We start from the raw sequence: 18,427 nt of genomic DNA on the forward strand, positions 1-18,427 counted from the left end.
AAATTTTATCTTCCCTTAAATAAGGGAATGAAAATTGCTCACAGTTGTCTGAATGTGGTTTCACCAGCACTCTATACAGTTGAACTTCTCGACCCTTCCACTCTAAACAATATTCCATCAGCCTTCCTGGTTACCTGTTGCCCCTGTGTGCTAGCTTCCTGTCTTTGCTGCAGCCTTTTGCAGTTTTTTCCATTTACATAATATTCTGTTCTTTTGTTCTGCCTCATACAATAAACAAATTTGCATTTTTCCACCATACACACTATTTGCCAATCTTTTGTCCATTTATTTAACCCATCAATGTATTTCTGTAAACTGTTGGTATTCCCCTCATCACTTGCTCTTCCACTTATTTCAGTATTGTCTGTAAATTTTGCTGTAGGTGTCCACTCCCTGCCTCCATGTCATGAATATTTATTGTAAGTAGCTGAAGCCAGGTATGGATATCTGTGGAACACCACTGGTTGCAGGTCACCAGCCTGAAAAAGAAGCTCTAATCCACATTTTCTGATTCTTGCCTGTTAGCCAGTTCTCTATCTGTGCCAGTTTACCACTTTTAACATTATGGGCTCTTCTCTTATCACCAGACCTTTTGTGAGATACATTGGCAAATGCCTTCTGAAAGTCCAAGGACAACACATCTTCTGGTTCCCCTATAATCCACTCTGGTTAAAACGCACTTTAAAAAAAGCTCAATAAATTAGTCACACATGAGTCGAGCAATCTCCGATCTTCCAGTGTGAAAGAAGCAGCAGACTGTAAAGTTCATTTTTAAACAAAAAAGCTAGAGAAGTGGCATGTCAAGATGAAGATGCCATTTCTCCAACCTTTTTGTTTTCTACATAAAAATGATTTTACAGCCTGGCAACCAATATAAGGATTGTTGCGTACGGTGATTTATGAATGATCCCGATCCTAGACAAGTTCGGTGGGGCTTGCTTGGAGTCCTTACCCCTACCACTGAGCCAAGTCTAGAAGCTGTCTGCTAAGCTCTAGTGGGCTATGAAAATCCAGTCCTTAATTTCCACAAAAGCTTTGGTCTCTTGTGTTATGTCTTATAGTTAGAATGTCAGTCTACCTTTGAGGTATCATTATTGTGTCATAGCATATGACCTGTATGAAGATCTGAACCCCATCTTGCCTCTGATCATTTGAAGCATGACACTCGCTTGAAAGTGGCTTCTCTGCTATAAACGTAATCACTTATTCTTGGTACAGACACTTGTGTGCCTGTTGTCTGTTGTAGTAAATGTCTTAGGATTCACCAGTACTACAGTATCCAGTCCCACTTTCTCATGATACGGGCGTAACATAATCACTGTATGTCATTCTGGAGGGTATCCCTCTGCAATAATGCAACCATTGGATGCTGCAAAGAGGGTATGTTATGATCTTACTGTATGGGTCAGTTAGGATGAGATGAATGGGCTTCCTTATCTCTTATGTTGTGATTTTATATTAAAAATACATTCTTGATCTTGAGTCAGTTCACTTATCCTGTATTTTGAGCTTGGAATCTTTTGCTAATCTGAGGTTCATTTCAACCAATGTTATTTTCTTTACAAGTCTAAATCCGTGAATTAAGCCTACTTTTTCCATCAAATCAAATCAAATGTGTGGCAATGCTTTGATGTTATCCCTACCCTTTTTACACAATGTATTTACTGGAGTATTTTTTACCATGACATTTTTGTGTACATGGTAAGGTGATTGGGACAAATTTCAAATTCTACCCTCTTTGCCCCAACACACAGAATTGTTACTATACAAAAACCAACCGGGAGGCCCAAGGCCAACCTAAAATTTATTCTTTTGAATTTTACTTATTTGGATAAACCGTTGGCACCATTTGCAGCACGTTAATTCTGGATCACTCTGCTTGCCAGCTCTCTGGTAAATGCTGGGGATCATGTCCATTCACTAGCAAGAGGAGCATTTCGGGATTGGGAGGGACATTCCTGATCAATTTGGCTCTGTGATTTTAACAAGAAATGTTTTGCAACTTGTTATTTCATTGACCAGGCTGCATCTGTGTAAAATCTGAGTGACGCAGCATTCTACCTGGTCTGGGTCTGGATACAGTCAATGAACAGCAGCCTCAATTCTCAAATGCTAGCTAAAACGAATGTTGGGGCCCTTTATCAGACACTAATGATGGACTCAAATGCCTGTTTTACAAACTCTGTTGCCAAAGAATGACCTTGGATGTTTTTCCAATGTTCCTGGGTCATAGAGCATAACCCTGTGAAACTTAGTCAACCAGAAAGAGGCCTGCAATCAATGCACTGCTCACTCTCTCCTTACTGTCAAAATTGTGATTTCTAAATGGAACGAAGGGGAGCTTTAATATCAGCACTGATTTGTTTCTGTCTCTGTTTTATAGCATAAATTGAATAACGCTGCTGTGTCGACGAACATTGTGTTCTCTATGCTTGAAGACTTTGTATGTAAACTAACCAAGCACCTGAAAGAACAAATTATGAATACTAGCAGTTGCAAATATTGGGCCTATTCTGGCTGATATAATTAATAAAACCTATTCAAGTACAAATAAGAAGTGCTTTTTACTCTTGATAGTATTTTCTTCTGACAATATTGATTCATTGTTGTGTTCCACCCACCACTGCCAGCTGCAAGCAGTTATTTATGTTTGAGCTTTGACAATAATTGGCAGCATGGACATTATTCTGGATTAGTGATGCTGGAAGAGCACAGCAGTTCAGGCAGCATCAAAGGAGCTTCGAAATCAACGTTTCGGGCAAAAGCCCTTCATCAGGAATAAAAGCCTGCCCTTTCCTGATATTTTGCATGTGCCTATATGTACTTTCTGGCCAGGGTTTGTGTATAGTGACCAGTAGAGGGAGCCCAACCTGAGTTGTGTTTTGCTCTTTGGGGCTGGAATGGGAGCAGCAGAGAAAAAAGGCAAGAGGGGAGATGAGACCAAATGCTTTGCCCAGAATCCTCACTCAGGTTATTGGACTCAGGACAAACTGGATGTCTGTGATGTTATCTTAGCTGTGTAGACCAGTTTCTAGTTCAATCAGCTCCATGCGTAAAATTGTTTTTTAAAGCAAATGTTTAAAGCATTATTTTTAAAGCATTGTTTAACTCTCTTTTTAAAACAAGTTGAATTATAAACTTAAAGTACCAATCCTCACCCTCCCATCCTGCTGTAAATAACAGGTGTGTGCTAAATGAAGCAAATTATAACCTTGTTTGAAGTAGTTGCTAACTGAGCAGAATTTTAATTAAGTTCAACTGACATGGAGCTAGAGCCAGATGTAAGGAAAGGACAGTCATGCTTGAAATAAGACTTTTCCCAAAGAAATCAATGCTGTCTCGATGTGACGGGACATTGCTAAGAGCAATGCTTTGTTAAAACTGACAGAATGGAATGCCTACTGCAGTGAAATATACCCCCTGGAAGGAACTGGTTATCAACCAGCTTCAGCAAATAACAGGTATCAGAGCATTGTGTTTGAAGGCAGAGCCCACTAGTTGTGATAATGAGCAAATTGAGGAAAGAAAATGTTCCTGCAGGTGGAAATTTCACTATCTAATCACTGCATCAATTTAGCCAACAAATTATATAGTTAAGAATGGTTAAAGTTGACTTTGCAGTTAGGCCTAATCTGCATCAGTGTTTTGACTGTTCCTTATTTATGTTGAAATGCGGCATTTGAGTTCAGATTTGTTTCTGATCATGTGCTGCCCTCTTGTGCTCAATGAAAAATTTTACTTTCTCCTCTTGGATTTTCTCCCTCAAAGTTGCTAACTCTGGTTCTTATAAATTCCTACAAATACTTCTATGTGGTTAGTCAAGATACTCCTACCCCCATTGACTTTAGTGCCAGAATGGTCAATCTCTTTAGCAATAGCAAAGAACTGCAACTGCTGAAAATCAAAAACACAAAGTACTCAACACTTAGGTGGTCAGGCAGTGTCTGTGAAGAAAACAGACCAAGTAGTGTTTCAAACATGGAACCTTAATGGTTTTATCCTGAAGGCTTCTGAAAGCACACCACTTTTTCTCACCTTCCTTGAAACCAGTGACTTGCTGCACATGGTGGGAAAATGTTTCACATAGGCAACGAGAACATCGAAGCAGCTTCATTATCGAAAGTTGAAAAGCAGAATTATTACTGCTCTAATTTCTTTTTTTTTTTGATGTACAGTGGTTTAGAGAAATCCATAGATGGCCTGAGTAAGGATGCCTCTTCAACCCAGCAAACAATCACATTGAAAGATGTGGAGGAGGGTGCAGTTGCTCTGCGTCAGGTTGGAGAATGTCTGGCAGGCCTAAAAGGTAAGGTACTGTATAAGAACATTGGGAATGCTGACAAAAGCAACGAGGTAAAATGATGCATACCCACCACACCATTCATTGCTGACCTACATCAGTGCTTGATCTGCCAATATCTCTGCCAAAACACAAGAAGTATTTAAAATAGCCTTGTATTTCAATTATTTCATACCTTCACCACTCCCTTCCTACTGGACAACAACCTCCACGGTACTCTTCTTTCTTAACCCTTTTATGCTTCTTTCACTGCACTGGTAGTAGTTATGCATCAGCTTCATAGGGTTAATGTGTTGAATTTCAATTTCTATCTTCTCCCACTGCTGATAACCACCCACTCCCAAAATTCCAGCTTCCTTAACAAACATCCCTGAACCAATTTGGCCTCCTATAATTATGCTTTCATTAAACGCATGGGATGTTTTTCTGTGTCAAAGGTATTCTATAAATTCAAATTCTAACAATGTTTCATGACCTAAATTGTTTAGAGTTCTATTAGGTAGATGACAAAGTTCTGGGGAAACACAAAAGGTCTGGCAGCATCAATACAGAGAGAAACCATTAACACTTAAAGTTGAGTATCGCATCTTCAAATCTGGATTTGAAGTATTGTCTGATTCGACTTGAAATGTTAACTCTGTTTCTCTCTCAACAGAAGCTTCCTGACCTGCTGAGTCTCTGCAGCACTTTGCTTTTATTATAGAGTTCAGCATCTGCAGACTCTTGAGTTTGTTTTGTACTCTTTTTCCACTAATATGTACAGTTACTTGCATTGTTGGTGTTGTCTCCTGTTTTTCTAAATACAACTTGCATTCGAAAAGGACCTTGTCAAAAATTGTAGAACATTGTGAATCATCAAATATCATTTGTGATATTTTGTTGTGCTGTTGTCAAAGTAAGTGTGGTAAGTAGCTATTGGCATCATACTTTATGAATAAGCTGCACAATCTCTGATATTATTATGCTGTACTTGGAGCACAGAAATAGGCCATTCTGCCCACAAGCTTTGGGCAGAATAGTTGGGTAAAGACAACTGTTAATGTTGGGAAGGCAGAAAACCAGCTGCATGTAAGAAGCATTCCTTTGACCTTGTTCTTGATTTGTAAAGTACCAGAAATGTTCCTTGTGTACGTACGGTTTGAAAGTTTCGGCTTGTGTCTTTATTCCAGCCGAGTTCCCCACTTTGCAGAATAAAATGCGGGCAGTACTCCGTGTGGAGGTAGAAGCGGTGAAGTTCTTAAAGGAAGAGCCTCACAAGTTGGAGAGTCTACTAAAGAGAGTCAAAAGTATGACTGAGGTGCTCACAGGTTTAAGAAGGTAATTGCTAAAAGAACAAAATCTTTGTTATATTTATTGTATTGTGGTCACCATTGTTTAACAAAATATTTTTCATTTGCTGAGAAATATTACTATTTGATTACAGGCTGTTTATTAACATTTTGATATAATGCTTTATATCTGAAGAGGGCTGGGAAATGGCAATTTTTTTGCAGTTGAGGAGCAGCTAGTCAGTGCCACATCAAAAGCCAAAGCCAAAGACAAAGCTTGTGTTAATATAGAGGGAGAGATGAAAAATAGGAGATGGGAGATTCTCCTATACACAGTTATTTTACATCTGCAACTTGCCTTTACCATAATAAATACCTCCCTTGTCCTGTGGTCTGGGTACCCTCACCAACTGTTCCACTTGCTGCTCCTCCCTCTCTTTCAGCAGCATAAAAATCACTATTTTCTTGCACTGTTCAGTTCTGAAGTCTTGAAACATTGTCTCTGTTTTCCACTTCACAAATGCTGCCAGACCTGTTAATTTTTTTTTCTTGAGTATTTTCTGCTTTTGTTTTAGATTTTTCAGCTTCCATAGCATTTTGCTTTTATTTGACTATTGATTGCCCGTTTAGTTGTCTTTTGAGTCCTTCTATATTGTGAAGACTTAGCTATGAAGAAATATATCTATTCTGATGAATCTTTTGTACATTGTCACAAAAAAGATGTTGTGACCATTTTGGAGACGTGTATAGAGCAGGGACAGGAATGGATGTTGCAGGTTATGGGGTTTAGATGTTTAAATAAGAACAAGGAAGGTGGTAAAAGAGGGGGAGGTATGGCATTAGTCAAGGACAATGTTACAGTGACAGAAAGGATGTTTGAGGTTACCTCTACTGAGGTAGTATAGACTGCGGTTAGAAACAGGAAAGGAGAGGTCATCCTGCTGGAAGTTTTCTGTAGACATCCGAAAAGTTCCAGAGATGTAGAGGAAGGGATTGCAAAGATGATTCTAGATTAGAGTGAAAGTACAGGGTAGTTGTTATGAGGGCTTTAGCTTTCCAAATATTGACTGGAAATAGTTTGAGTACTTTAGATGGGTCAGTTTTTGTCCAATGAGTACAGGAGGGTTTCCTGACACAGTATTTAGGTCAACAAGGGGCGAGGCCGCATTGAATTTGAATTTGGTACTGGGTAATGAACCCAGCTAAATAGTCATAGAGATGTACAGCATGGAAACAGACCCTTCGGTCCAATCCATCCATACCGACCAGATATCCCAACCCAATCTAGTCCCACCTGCCAGCACCCGGCCCATATCCCTCCAAACCCTTCCTATTCATGTACCCATCCAAATGCCTTTTAAATGTTGTAATTGTACCAGCCTCCACCACATCCTCTGGCAGCTCATTCCATACATGTACCACCCTCTGAGTGAAAAGGTTGCCCCGTAGGTCTCTTTTATATCTTCCCCCTCTCACCCTAAACCTATGCCCTCTAGTTCTGGACTCCTGGCCCTAGGGAAAATACTTTGTCTATTTATCCTATCTGTGCCCCTCATAATTTTGTAAAGCTCTATAAAGGTCACCCCTCAGCCTCCTACACTCCAGGGAAAACAGTCCCAGCCTGTTCAGCCTCTCCCTATAGCTCAAATCCTCCAACCCTGGCAACATCCTTGTAAATCTTTTCTGAACCCTTTCAAGTTTCATAACATTCTTCCTATAGGAAGGAGGTCAGAATTGCACGCAATATTCCAACAGTGGCCTAACCAATGTCCTGTACAGCTGCAACATGACCTCCCAACTCCTGTACTCAATACTCTGACCAATAAAGGAAAGCATACCAAACGCCGCCTTCACCTGCGACTCCACTTTCAAGGAACTATGAACCTGCACTCAAGGTTAGATTTGGAGGTAGGTGAGCACTTTGGTGATCGTTACCACAATTCAGTCACGTTTACTTTAGCAATGAAAAGGGATAGGTGTATAATGCAGGGCAAGAGTTGTAGCTGAGGAAAAGGCACTTATGATGCAATTAGGCAAGATTTAGGATGCATAGGATGGGGAAGGAAACAGCAGGGACTGGCACAATAGAAATTTGGTGCTTGTTCAAGGAACAGCTACTCCGTGTCCTTGATAAGGATGTGCCTGTCGAGTGAGGGAACAGTGCTTTACTGAAAAAGTTGAATCTTTTGTCAAGAGGAAGAAGGAGACTTACGTAAGGAAGACTCAGTTAGGGTGTTTGAGAGTTACAAGTTAGCAGGAAGGACCTAAAGAGAGAGTTAAGAAGTGCAAGGAGGGGGACAGGAGAAGTCTTTGGCAGTTGGGATCAAGGAAAATCCTAAAGCTTTCTATAGGTATGTCAGGAATAAAAGAATGCTTAGAGTAAGGTTAGGGCCAGTCAAAGACAATGGTGGGAAGTTGGGCGTGGTGTCCAAGGAGATGGGTGAGGTTCTTAAAGATTTTTTTTTTCCTTTTCCTGTGTGAATACTGACAATGTTGTGGAGGAGAAAACTAAGATTCAGGCTATTCGACTAGATGGGACTGAAGCTCATGAGGCATTAGCAATTCTGGAAAATGTGAAAATAGTTAAGGCCCCTGGGCTGGATGGGATTTATCCTAGGATTCTCTGGGAAGCTAAGGAGGAGATTGCAGAACCTTTGGTTTTGATCTTTGTCATCGTTGTCTACAAGAGTAGTGCCAGAAGACTGGAGGATAGTAAATGTTGTTGTTCCCTTGTTCAAGAAGGGGAGTAGAGACAACCTGGTAATTATAGACCAGTGAGCCTTACTTCAGTTGTGGGTAAACTGTTGGAAAATATTATAAGAGATAGGATTTACCGTCATCTAGAAAGGAATAAGTTGATTAGGGATAGTCAACATGGTTTTGTGAAGGGTGGGTTGTGCCTCTCAAACCTTAATGAGTTCTTTCAGAAGGTGACCAAACAGGCAGATGAGAGTAAAGCCTTTGATGTGGTGCCTATGGATTTCAATAAAGCATTTGATGAGGTTCCCCATGGTAGCGTATTGCAGAAAATACAAAGGCATGGGATTGAGGGTGATTTAGCAGTTTGGATCAGAAATTGGCTAGCTGAAAGAAGACCGAGGGTGGTGGTTGATGGGAAATGTTCATCCTGGAGTTCAGTTACTACTGGTGTATTGCAAGGATCTGTTCTGGGTCCACTGTTTGTTTGTCATTTTCATCAATGACCTGGATGAGGGTGTAAAAGGATGGGTTAGTAAATTTGCAGATGACACTAAAGTCAGTGGAGTTGTGGACAGTGCCAAAGAATGTTGCAGGTTAGAGGGACAAAGATAAGCTGCAGAGCTGGGCTGACAGATGGCAAATGGAGTTTAGTGTGGAAAAGTGTGAGCTGATTCACTTTGGAAGGAGTAACTGGAATAGATAGTACTGAGCTAATGGTAAGATTCTTGGTAGTATGGATGAGCAGAGATCTCATTGTCCATGTGCATAGATTTCTGAAAGTTGCCACCCAGGTTGATAAGGTTGTTAAGAAGGCGCATGGTGTGTAAGCTTTTATTGATGGAGGGATTGAGTTTTGGAGCCATGAAGTCGTGTTGCAGCTGTACAAAATTCTGGAGCGGCTGCACTTGGAGTATTGTGTACAGGTCTGGTCACCGCATCATAAGAAGGATGTGGAAGCTTTGGAAAGGCTGCAAAGGAGATAGCAGGATGTTGCTTGGTATGGAGGGAAGATCTTATGAGGAAAAGTGGAAGAACTTGAGGCTGTTTTCATTAGAGAGGAGGAGGTTGAGAGGTGACTTAATAGAGGCATATAAGATGATCAGAGGAATAAGATAGGTTGGACAGTGAGAGTCTTTTTCCTCAGGTGGTGATGGCTGGCACGAGGGGACTTAGCTTTAAATTGAGGGGTAATAGATGTAGGACAGAGGTAGGTTCTTTACTCAGAAAGTAGTAGGAGTGTGGAATGCACTGCCTACAACAGTAGTAGACTCGCTAACTTTAAGGGCATTTAAATGGTCATTGGATAAACATATGGATGATAATTGAATTGTGTAGGATGGATGGGCTTCAGATTGGTTTCACAGGTCGGCGCAACATCAAGGGCCGAAGGACTTGTACGGTGCTGTAATGTAATGTTTCATGTTCTATGGAAGACTCTGAATGGGGATTTCTTTAATACTTTGAGTCATTAAACAAGGTAGTTAGTCTTTGATCCCAACCCTGCTCACGAACTCCAGCATCTAAGAATTCCTTCAAATTTAACTATTTCTAGTCTTTATGAAAATTGCTATTTCTCATCTTAAAAGTCTTTATACTCTTTTAATAGCCAGGAACGTGTTTATGCTGATCTTGTGTGTTATACAGCTTTTAAACTTGACTGCAGAATTTCTTCGTCAAATCTTAAAAGTAGATCTTCAAGACATTTGTACAGTCCTGAATGCATCTATTTCCTCTGTATTGGAAACAGTAGACCTAATCTCTGTCAGGATATCTGAGGGTCATGCTATCCTAGCATTTAGGAATTTGTAACTTAATTGAGTTATTATCGAGGAGGCTAATGGGTTCAGACAGGCACAGAAATAACATTAATGATTTCAGAACAGCTTTTACCAACACTTCTGAGTTTGTAGACAGCACTGATACCATCTTCCCATCTCCCAACTCCCTTAGACTTGGATCATGCTCTTCCATAGTTTAATGCATGTGATCTGCTCTCTTCCTTCAGTCACTTACAATTGCTTGCAGCAGGTACATACACTGTGGCTACAGAAACGAAGCAGACTGGTAGTTTACTACTTACTCTACAGGATTACGAAGCTTATATGGGTGCTACAGAATCAGATGTACAGCATGGAAACAGACGCTTTGGTCAGCATGGATGGGTTGGACCAGATATCCCAACCCAATCTAGTCCCACCTGCCAGCACCTGGCCCATATCCCTCCAAACCCTTCCTATTCATATACCCATCCAAATGCCTCTTAAATGTTGCAATTGTACCAGCCTTCACTTCATCTGGCAGCTCATTTCATACACGTACCACCCTCTGTGTGAAACATTTGCCCCTTAGGTCTCTTATGTATTTCCCCTCTCACCCTAAACCTCTATAAGGTCACCCCTCAGCCTCTGACGCTCTAGGGAAAGCAGCCCCAGCCTATTAAGCCTCTCCCTATAGCTCAAATCTTCCAACCCTGGCAACATCCTTGTAAATCTTTTCTGAACCCTTTCAAGTTTCACAATATCTTTTCGATAGGAGGGAGATCAAAATTGCATGCAATATTCCAACAGTGGCCTAACCAATGTCCTGTACAGCTGCAACATGACCTCCCAACTCCTGTACTCAATACTCTGACCAATAAAAGAAAGCATACCAAAAGCCTTTTTCCCTATCCTATCTACCTGCAACTCCACTTTCAAGGAGCAATGAACCTGCACTCCAAGGTTTCTTTGATCAGCAACACTCCCTGGGACCTTACCATTAAGGATAAAAGTCCTGCTAAGATTTGCTTTCCCAAAATGCAGCACCTCGCATTTTATCTGAATTAAACTCCATCTGCCATTTCTCAGCCCATTGGCCCATCTGATCAAGATCCTGTTGTAATCGGAGGTAACCCTCTTCACTGTTCACTGCACCTCCAATTTTGGTGTCATCTACAAACTTACTGACTGTACCTCTCATGTTCGCATCCAAATCATTTCTGTAAATGACAAAAGGTAGAGAACTCAGCACTGATCCTTGTGGCACTCCACTGGTCAGAGGCCTCCAGTCTGAAAAACAACCCTTCACCACCACCCTCTGTCTTCTACCTTTGAGCAAGTTTTATATCCAAATGGCTAGTTCTCCCTGTATTCTATGAGATCTAACCTTGCGAATCAGTCTCCCATGGGGAACCTTGTCGAATGCCTCACTGAAGTCCATATAGATCATGCCCACTGCTCTGTCCTCATCAATCCTCTTTGTTACTTCTTCAAAAAACTCAATCAAGTTTGTGAGACATGATTTCCCATGCACAAAGCCATGTTGACTATCCCTAATCAGTCCTTCCCTTTCCAAATACATGTACATCCTGTCCCTCAGGATTCCCCCCAACAACTTGTCCACCACTGACATCAGGCTCAGTGGTCTATAGATTCCTGTCTTGTCCTTACCACCCTTCTTAAACAGTGGCACCACGTTTGCCAACCTCCAGTCTTCCAGCACCTCACCTATGACTGTCGACGATACAAATATCTCAGCAAGAGGCCCAGCAATCACTTCTCTAGCTTCCCACAGATTTTTAGTGTACACCTGATCAGGTCCTGGGTATTTATCCATCTTGATGCATTTCAAGACAACTAGCACTTCCTCCTCTGTAATATGAACTTTTTCAAGATGTCACCATCTATTTCCCTGCATTCTATATCTTCCATATCCTTTTCCACATTAAATGCTGATACAAAATACTCATTTAGTATCTCCCCCAGCTCCTGTGGCTACACACAAAAGCTGCCTTGCTGATCTTTGAGGGGCCCTATTCTCTCCCCAGTTACCCTTTTGTCCTTAATGTATTTGTAAAAACCCTTTAGATTCTCCTTAATTGTATTTGCCAAAGCTAGTTCATGTCCCCTTTTTGCCTTCCTGATTTCCCTCTTAAGTATACTCCTACTTCCTTTATACTCTTCTAAGGATTCACTCGATCCAGCCTATCTATACATTACATGTGCTTCCTCCTTTTTCTTAACCAAACCCTCAATTTCTTTAGTCATCCAGCATTCCTTACACCTACCAGCCTTTCCTTTCACCCTGACAGGAATATACATTCTCTGGACTCTCATTGTCTCATTTCTGAAGGATTCACATTTTCCAGCCGTCCCTTTACTGCAAACATCTGTCCCCAATCAGCTTTCTAACGTTCTTGCCTAATACCGTCAAAATTGGCCTTTCTCCAATTTAGATCTTCAACTTTCAGATCTGGTCTATCTTTTTCCATCATTATTTTAAATCTAGTAGAATTATGGTCGCTGGCCCCAAAGTGCTCCCCCACTGACACCTCAGTCACCTGTCCTGCCTTATTTCCCAAGAGTAGGTCAAGTTTTGCACCTTCTCTAGTAGGTACATCCACATACTGAATCAGAAAATTTTCTTGTACACACTTAACAAATTCATCTCCATCTAAACCCTTAACACTATGGCAGTCCAAGTCTATGTTTGGAAAGTTAAAATCCCCTACCATAACCACACTATTATTCTTATAGATAACTGAGATCTCCTTACAAGTTTGCGTCTCAATTTCCGTCTGACTATTAGGGGATCTATAATGTGATCATCCCTTTCTTATTTCTCAGTTCCACCCAGATAACTTCTCTGGATTTTTTCCAGGAATATCCTTCTCAGCACAGCTGTAATGCTATGCCTTATCAAAAATTCCACTTCTTCCTTCCTTCCTTCCCCCCCCCCACCACCACCTTACTAGTTTAAATCCTCCTGAGCAGCTCTAGCCAATTTCCCTGCCAGTATATTAGTCCCCTTCCAATTTAGGTACAATCCGTCCTCCTTTACAGGTCATTTCCACCCCAAAAGAGATTCCACTGATCCAACAATGTGAATCCTTCCCCCATACACCAGCTCCTCAGCCATGCATTCATCTGCTCTATCCTCCTCTTCCTGCCCTCACTAGCTTGTAGCACTGGGAGTAATCCAGATATTGCTACTCTAGAGGACCTCCTTTTTAAATTCCTGCCTAACTCTCTGGTAATCTCCTTTCAGAATCTCAACCTTTTCCCTTCCTATGTTGTTGGTTCCAATGTGGGCAATGACCTCTTGCTAGCCCCTCTCCCCTGTGGGAACATTCTGCACCCACTCTGAGACCTCCTTGATACTGGCACCAGGGAAGCAACATACCATTCTGATTTTTCGCTGCTGTCCACGGAAACTTCTATCTGTACCTCTGACTAGACCGTCTCCTAACACAATTCTCTTGGAACCCGACTTACCCCTCGTTGCATTAGAGCCAGTCTCGATACCAGAAACTTGGCTGTTCATGCTACGTTCCCCTGAGAATCCATCACCCCCTACATTTTCCAAAACAGCATACCTGTTTGAAATGGGTACAGCCACAAAAGGCTCCTGCCCTAGGTGCCTGCCTCTGTTACCTTTCCTGGAGTTAACTCATCTATGTACTGTATCTAAGACATCCCCCCCCCCCCCCCTTCCTATAACAGCTGTCTATCACCTACTGTTGCTGTTGCAAATTCTTCATTGCTTCCAACTGTGTCTCCAACCGATCCATTCAATCTGATAAGATTAGCAACCAACAGCATTTATGGCAGATATAATCTGCAGTAACCCTTAAACACTCTTTAAACTCCCACATCTGACAAGCACACATCACTCTACTAAAGGCCATTTTTTTGCTCCTTCACAATCTACAGACCCAGAAAATAACACTGTTGTATTCCTCTACAAACACTGCCCCAGGTTAAATTAATAGTTTATGGCTTGTATTTTAAGTTTAATCAAGAAACATATCTCCAAAAACATTTAATCAAGAAAGAACCCACTCTACTCACTACTGCAGACTTTCTGTAGGCCACACTTAAAACAATAATTAACTTATCTGATTCTGTGCTGTGAACTTTTCCCAACAGTTCCTCACTTTTTTAATATTCTAAGTATTGAATGTTTTCTAAACACAGTCGATGCATTAGTTGCTGGTTCATTTTTTATGTTGTTTCCTATGGAAAACCAGGTCGTTGAAGAGGGAGTCCTGGAATATTGCATAAATTAGCCTCTTGTCTACTTTATGGAGGAACACACCCTCTTTGTAGCCATTAACTTGGTTAGATGCTATACTGTTTAGGCTCATTGGGTTGCAAATTTGATTTTTTTTCTTCTGTGTTAATGTACTCCTGTCGACCACTTTGAGTCTGAAGAGTTGCACTCATGAAGGCAAGTATGGACTATCCTTCATATTCCCTGACTTGTTCCTTGAAGATGGTGGACAGAATTTGGGAAGCTAGGAGTTGAATTACTTGACCCACAATTCCCAGCCTCCAACCTGTTATAGCCACAGGATTTATGTTACTAGTCCAGTTCAGATTCTGATCAATGGTAATCCCCAGGATGTTAACAAGAGAGGATTCAGTAATGGTAATGCCATTGAGTGTCCAGGGGAAATGATTAAATTCTCTCATATTGATTATGGTCATTGCCAGGTGCTTTTGTGTCTCAAATCTTATTTGCCACTTATCTGTCCAAATCTTGCTGCTTGTGGTCATGGAGTGCTTCAGTTTCTGAGGAATGGTGTATGGTGCTGAGACTTGCTCAATTGTCCAGAGAACATCCCCACTTTTGATGGAAGGAAGGTAACTGATGAAGCATTTGAAGACGTATGTCCTCAGCCACTACCCTGAAGAAGCAATTAGATTTCAGGGTGAACTTGATTGAAATCCAACATCCATAGTCCTCCTTTATTGTGCTAGATATAACTTCAATCATTGGGGAGTTTCTCCCACATCATATTAACTTCAGTCTTGCTCAGGCCGTCCTGTGGCCATATTTAGTTAAATGATCCACTGATGTCAAGGCTACTCACTCTCATCTCACCTCTTGGAGTTCAGCTTTTGCATCAGTATTTGGACTGGAGTCAAGTGGCCCTGGCAGAACCCAAACTGAACCTTAGTGAGCAGATTACTGCTGTGTAACTACCATTTGATAGCTCTGTTGATGACACCTTCCATCATTTTAAGGTTTGAGAACAGACTGATGGATGGTAATTCTGTGTGGATTTGTCATGATTTTTATGGACATGACATATCTGGGCACCTTTACACATTGTTGGTTAGGTTTAATGTCAAAGCAGAGCTGGAACAGTTTGACGAGAGATGCAGCTAGCTCAGCAGTGCACATCTGCATACTGCTACTGGAGTGTTATCATGGCCTGTACCTTTGTAGTGTCTGGAGACTTCAGCCATTTTTGACATCACATGGTGTGAATCAAATTGGCTGAAGACTGGCATCTGTAATGCAGAGGACCTCTGGAGGAGGCCGCGATGTTTTATCTTCCTGGCAAATGCTTCAGCCTTGACATTTCCACTGATGTCCTGGGCAATCCTATTATTTAAGATGAGGATGTTTGTAGAACCTGTTCCCTCAATGAGTTGTTCAACTGATCACAACCATTGATAATTGTCATATGCTGAGTAAAGTATTAGTCCATCAATACCTATGGTGAGTTGAAAGAAATACAATAGATATCATTTCACAATTTAAATGTAAAGTTTGATTATGTTGAAGTTGCACCCTAAGGGAGTCAACAGTATTCTTTTAAGAATGCCTTTTTTTAATTTGGTTTGTGTAAATGTACATTGAACCAAATGCTTAGGTCTTAAAATGCTTCACTTTGTTCACAGACTTGTAACTGAAGACCTTTCAAGAGGAACAGAATCCAAACCTTCATTGCAGAAAAGCATCATAGAAACTGTAACCACCATTTCGGAGTCCGAAATGTCCAAAGATTCTCCCTTGCAAGTTCAGGAGTATACTAATTTCATACAAGCAACTGGGCCTCAAAGCCCCTCAGGGTCACTGCATGAGGTGCAGAATTCTGTGGTGAAATCAGAGTCACACATGGTCGTCCACCAAGTCCAAAGTTCTCCTGTCCAAATTCACCAATCTCATCACTCCTCAGTGTTATTGCACCCTACCCAGGGCCCTCTGATTATGCCCAAACAATCCCAAAATGCACCAGTTCAACAGGTTCAATCCTCTCCAGCAGTGACAAAACGATCCCAAGAATCAACAGATGGAATACCTCCAATCCAAAGTGCTCCAGGTCACCAGTTTCAGAGCTCATCATCAACTACTCAAGTTTCTTCTGGTCAAAATCTCTTCATTGATGAAATTCATGCTGCAAGTACCAAAAAGGGCATTCACCGGAAAATGACCATAGAGGTATTCTTGTGATTAATTTCTGAATTGGTTATTAAATGGCCTCTACCTTGTGGGTCCTTTTTTTGAGTTTTTTTCCTTTGCTTTATCCTTGTATATTTTTAACCCAGTTGAATTGTACTTAAAGCTCAGAAGCTACATTTTTTTATTTTTGACTATAGGCAGCAGAGAGAGAGTGGGAAGAAAAAAGACAAAATATGAATCAGTATGATGAAAAAGAATTTGAGCGACTCCTAGAGGAGGCACAGGCAAACATGATGAAAGGAATCCCAAGCTTGGAAGTAGAACCTGAACAGAAATCAATTACAAAGCTAGAGGAACCAGATGGGTTAAAACAACCAGGTATGCAGATTAACATCTTGATTGAAAAAAATGTAGGTTGAGGTGTTTTAATTAGCTGATCTCAGAATTGTTGTGTTGTAGGAGAGGCCATTCAATCCATTGTGTTTGAAATAGCTCTCCGTATGTACATCATATCTTAGTACGTTTCCCTGTCCTTTCCTTGTAACCCAATACATTTACTTATGTTTAAATAATCTTTGGGTTCCCTTCTGAATGCTTGGTTGAAGTTGGCTCCATCACAATTCCAGGAAGTACGTTCCAAAACTGAAGCAGTCATTACATAAGGTTTTCTTGCATTGTACTAACTACTTTCACAAATCACTTTAAATCTGTGTCTCCTGCTCTTGATCATTTCACTGGAGGGAAAAGTTTCTCTCCCTGTCTCTTCTGTCCAGATCTTTCATAATTTGGCTGAGGTTTTAAAAGTTGCCTCTTAGCCCACTTCCCTTGAAGGAAAACAGGCCTAACTTCTCCAATCTCCCTTCAACTGAAGTTTCTCATCTCGGAAACTATTCTCATAAACCTTTTCTGCACTCTCTCTAATACGTTTGTATCCTTCCTAAAGTGTGATACCCAGACCTGTGCGCACACAGCCATTCAACTAATATCTTGTAGAGCTTCAGCAATGCGTCCCTACTCTTGGATTCCATACCCCTATAAATAGAGCTGAGTTTACTATGTGCTTTTCTATACGTTCTCTTGTGTTCTCCTGCATGTTTAATAACTTATGCACATATACATTTGGGTCTCTCTGCTTTTGTACACATTTTTGAATTATGCCTTTTATTGTATATTGTCTCTCCAGATTCTTTGCACTAAAATGTATCACCTCATAATTTTCTTTTTAAAGGTTTAATACTATGCTCCACTCAGTCTACAATGCTTCCAAATGTTGTATGATCCATTAAGTTTAAAATTGTCCCCTCCACACGATCTTGATAATTAATATATAACGGGAAAGGCAAAGCTTCTAATATCTATCTTTGGGGAACACCGCTTCAAACCTCCTTTCAGACTGAAAAATATCTATTATTCTGTTTTCTATCATTCGGTCAATTTTGCATTCATGTTATTATTGACTCTCTCATTACATGAGCTGTTGCTTTCTTGAGTGTTTTGTTTGGCTTTCGTTGTCGAGGGTGTTGTGCTGGAAAAGCACAGCAAGTCAAGCAGCATCCGTGGAACAGGAGCATTGATGTTTCGGGCATAACCCCTTCATCAGGAAGGGCTTATGCCTGAAACGTCTATGCCTCTGCTCCTCGGATGCTGCCTGACCTGTTGTGCTTTTCCAGCACCACACTCTCAACTCTGATCTCCAGCAGCTGCAGTCGTCACTTTTTTTTTTGTGTGGCTTTGAATTTTATGACTTTTATAGGTTCATGCTAATCACATCAACAGTGTTAACTTTCATCAACCCTCTCTGTTTCCCACTTCATGGAAGTCTAGATGGATAAACATGATTTTGCTTGAAAAAAATTCCATGCTGGATCCCTAATTAACCCACATGTCGTATATACTCCAGTAATTGGCAATCTCATGTAAAAGTTGACCCTAGTTCTTCATAGATAACCGATGAATGTTTGAGTCAGTCTGCTGGCCATCACATCTC

The 18,427-nt window shown here is 40.9% G+C and overlaps 1 protein-coding gene across 1 annotated transcript in view; it reads left to right on the top strand.

Annotated features, from left to right (window-relative positions):
- LOC140480712 (sickle tail protein) overlaps positions 1-18,427 on the top strand; it is a 694,958-nt gene that overhangs the window by 639,546 nt on the left and 36,985 nt on the right. The window contains 4 exon segments of the mRNA XM_072575975.1: positions 4,176-4,306; positions 5,470-5,617; positions 15,939-16,479; positions 16,638-16,818. Of these exon segments, the coding sequence (XP_072432076.1) occupies positions 4,176-4,306; positions 5,470-5,617; positions 15,939-16,479; positions 16,638-16,818 (1,001 nt within the window).

The sequence above is a fragment of the Chiloscyllium punctatum genome, chromosome 8 (assembly GCF_047496795.1).
Source record: "Chiloscyllium punctatum isolate Juve2018m chromosome 8, sChiPun1.3, whole genome shotgun sequence".
NCBI classification, from domain to species: Eukaryota; Metazoa; Chordata; class Chondrichthyes; order Orectolobiformes; family Hemiscylliidae; genus Chiloscyllium; species Chiloscyllium punctatum.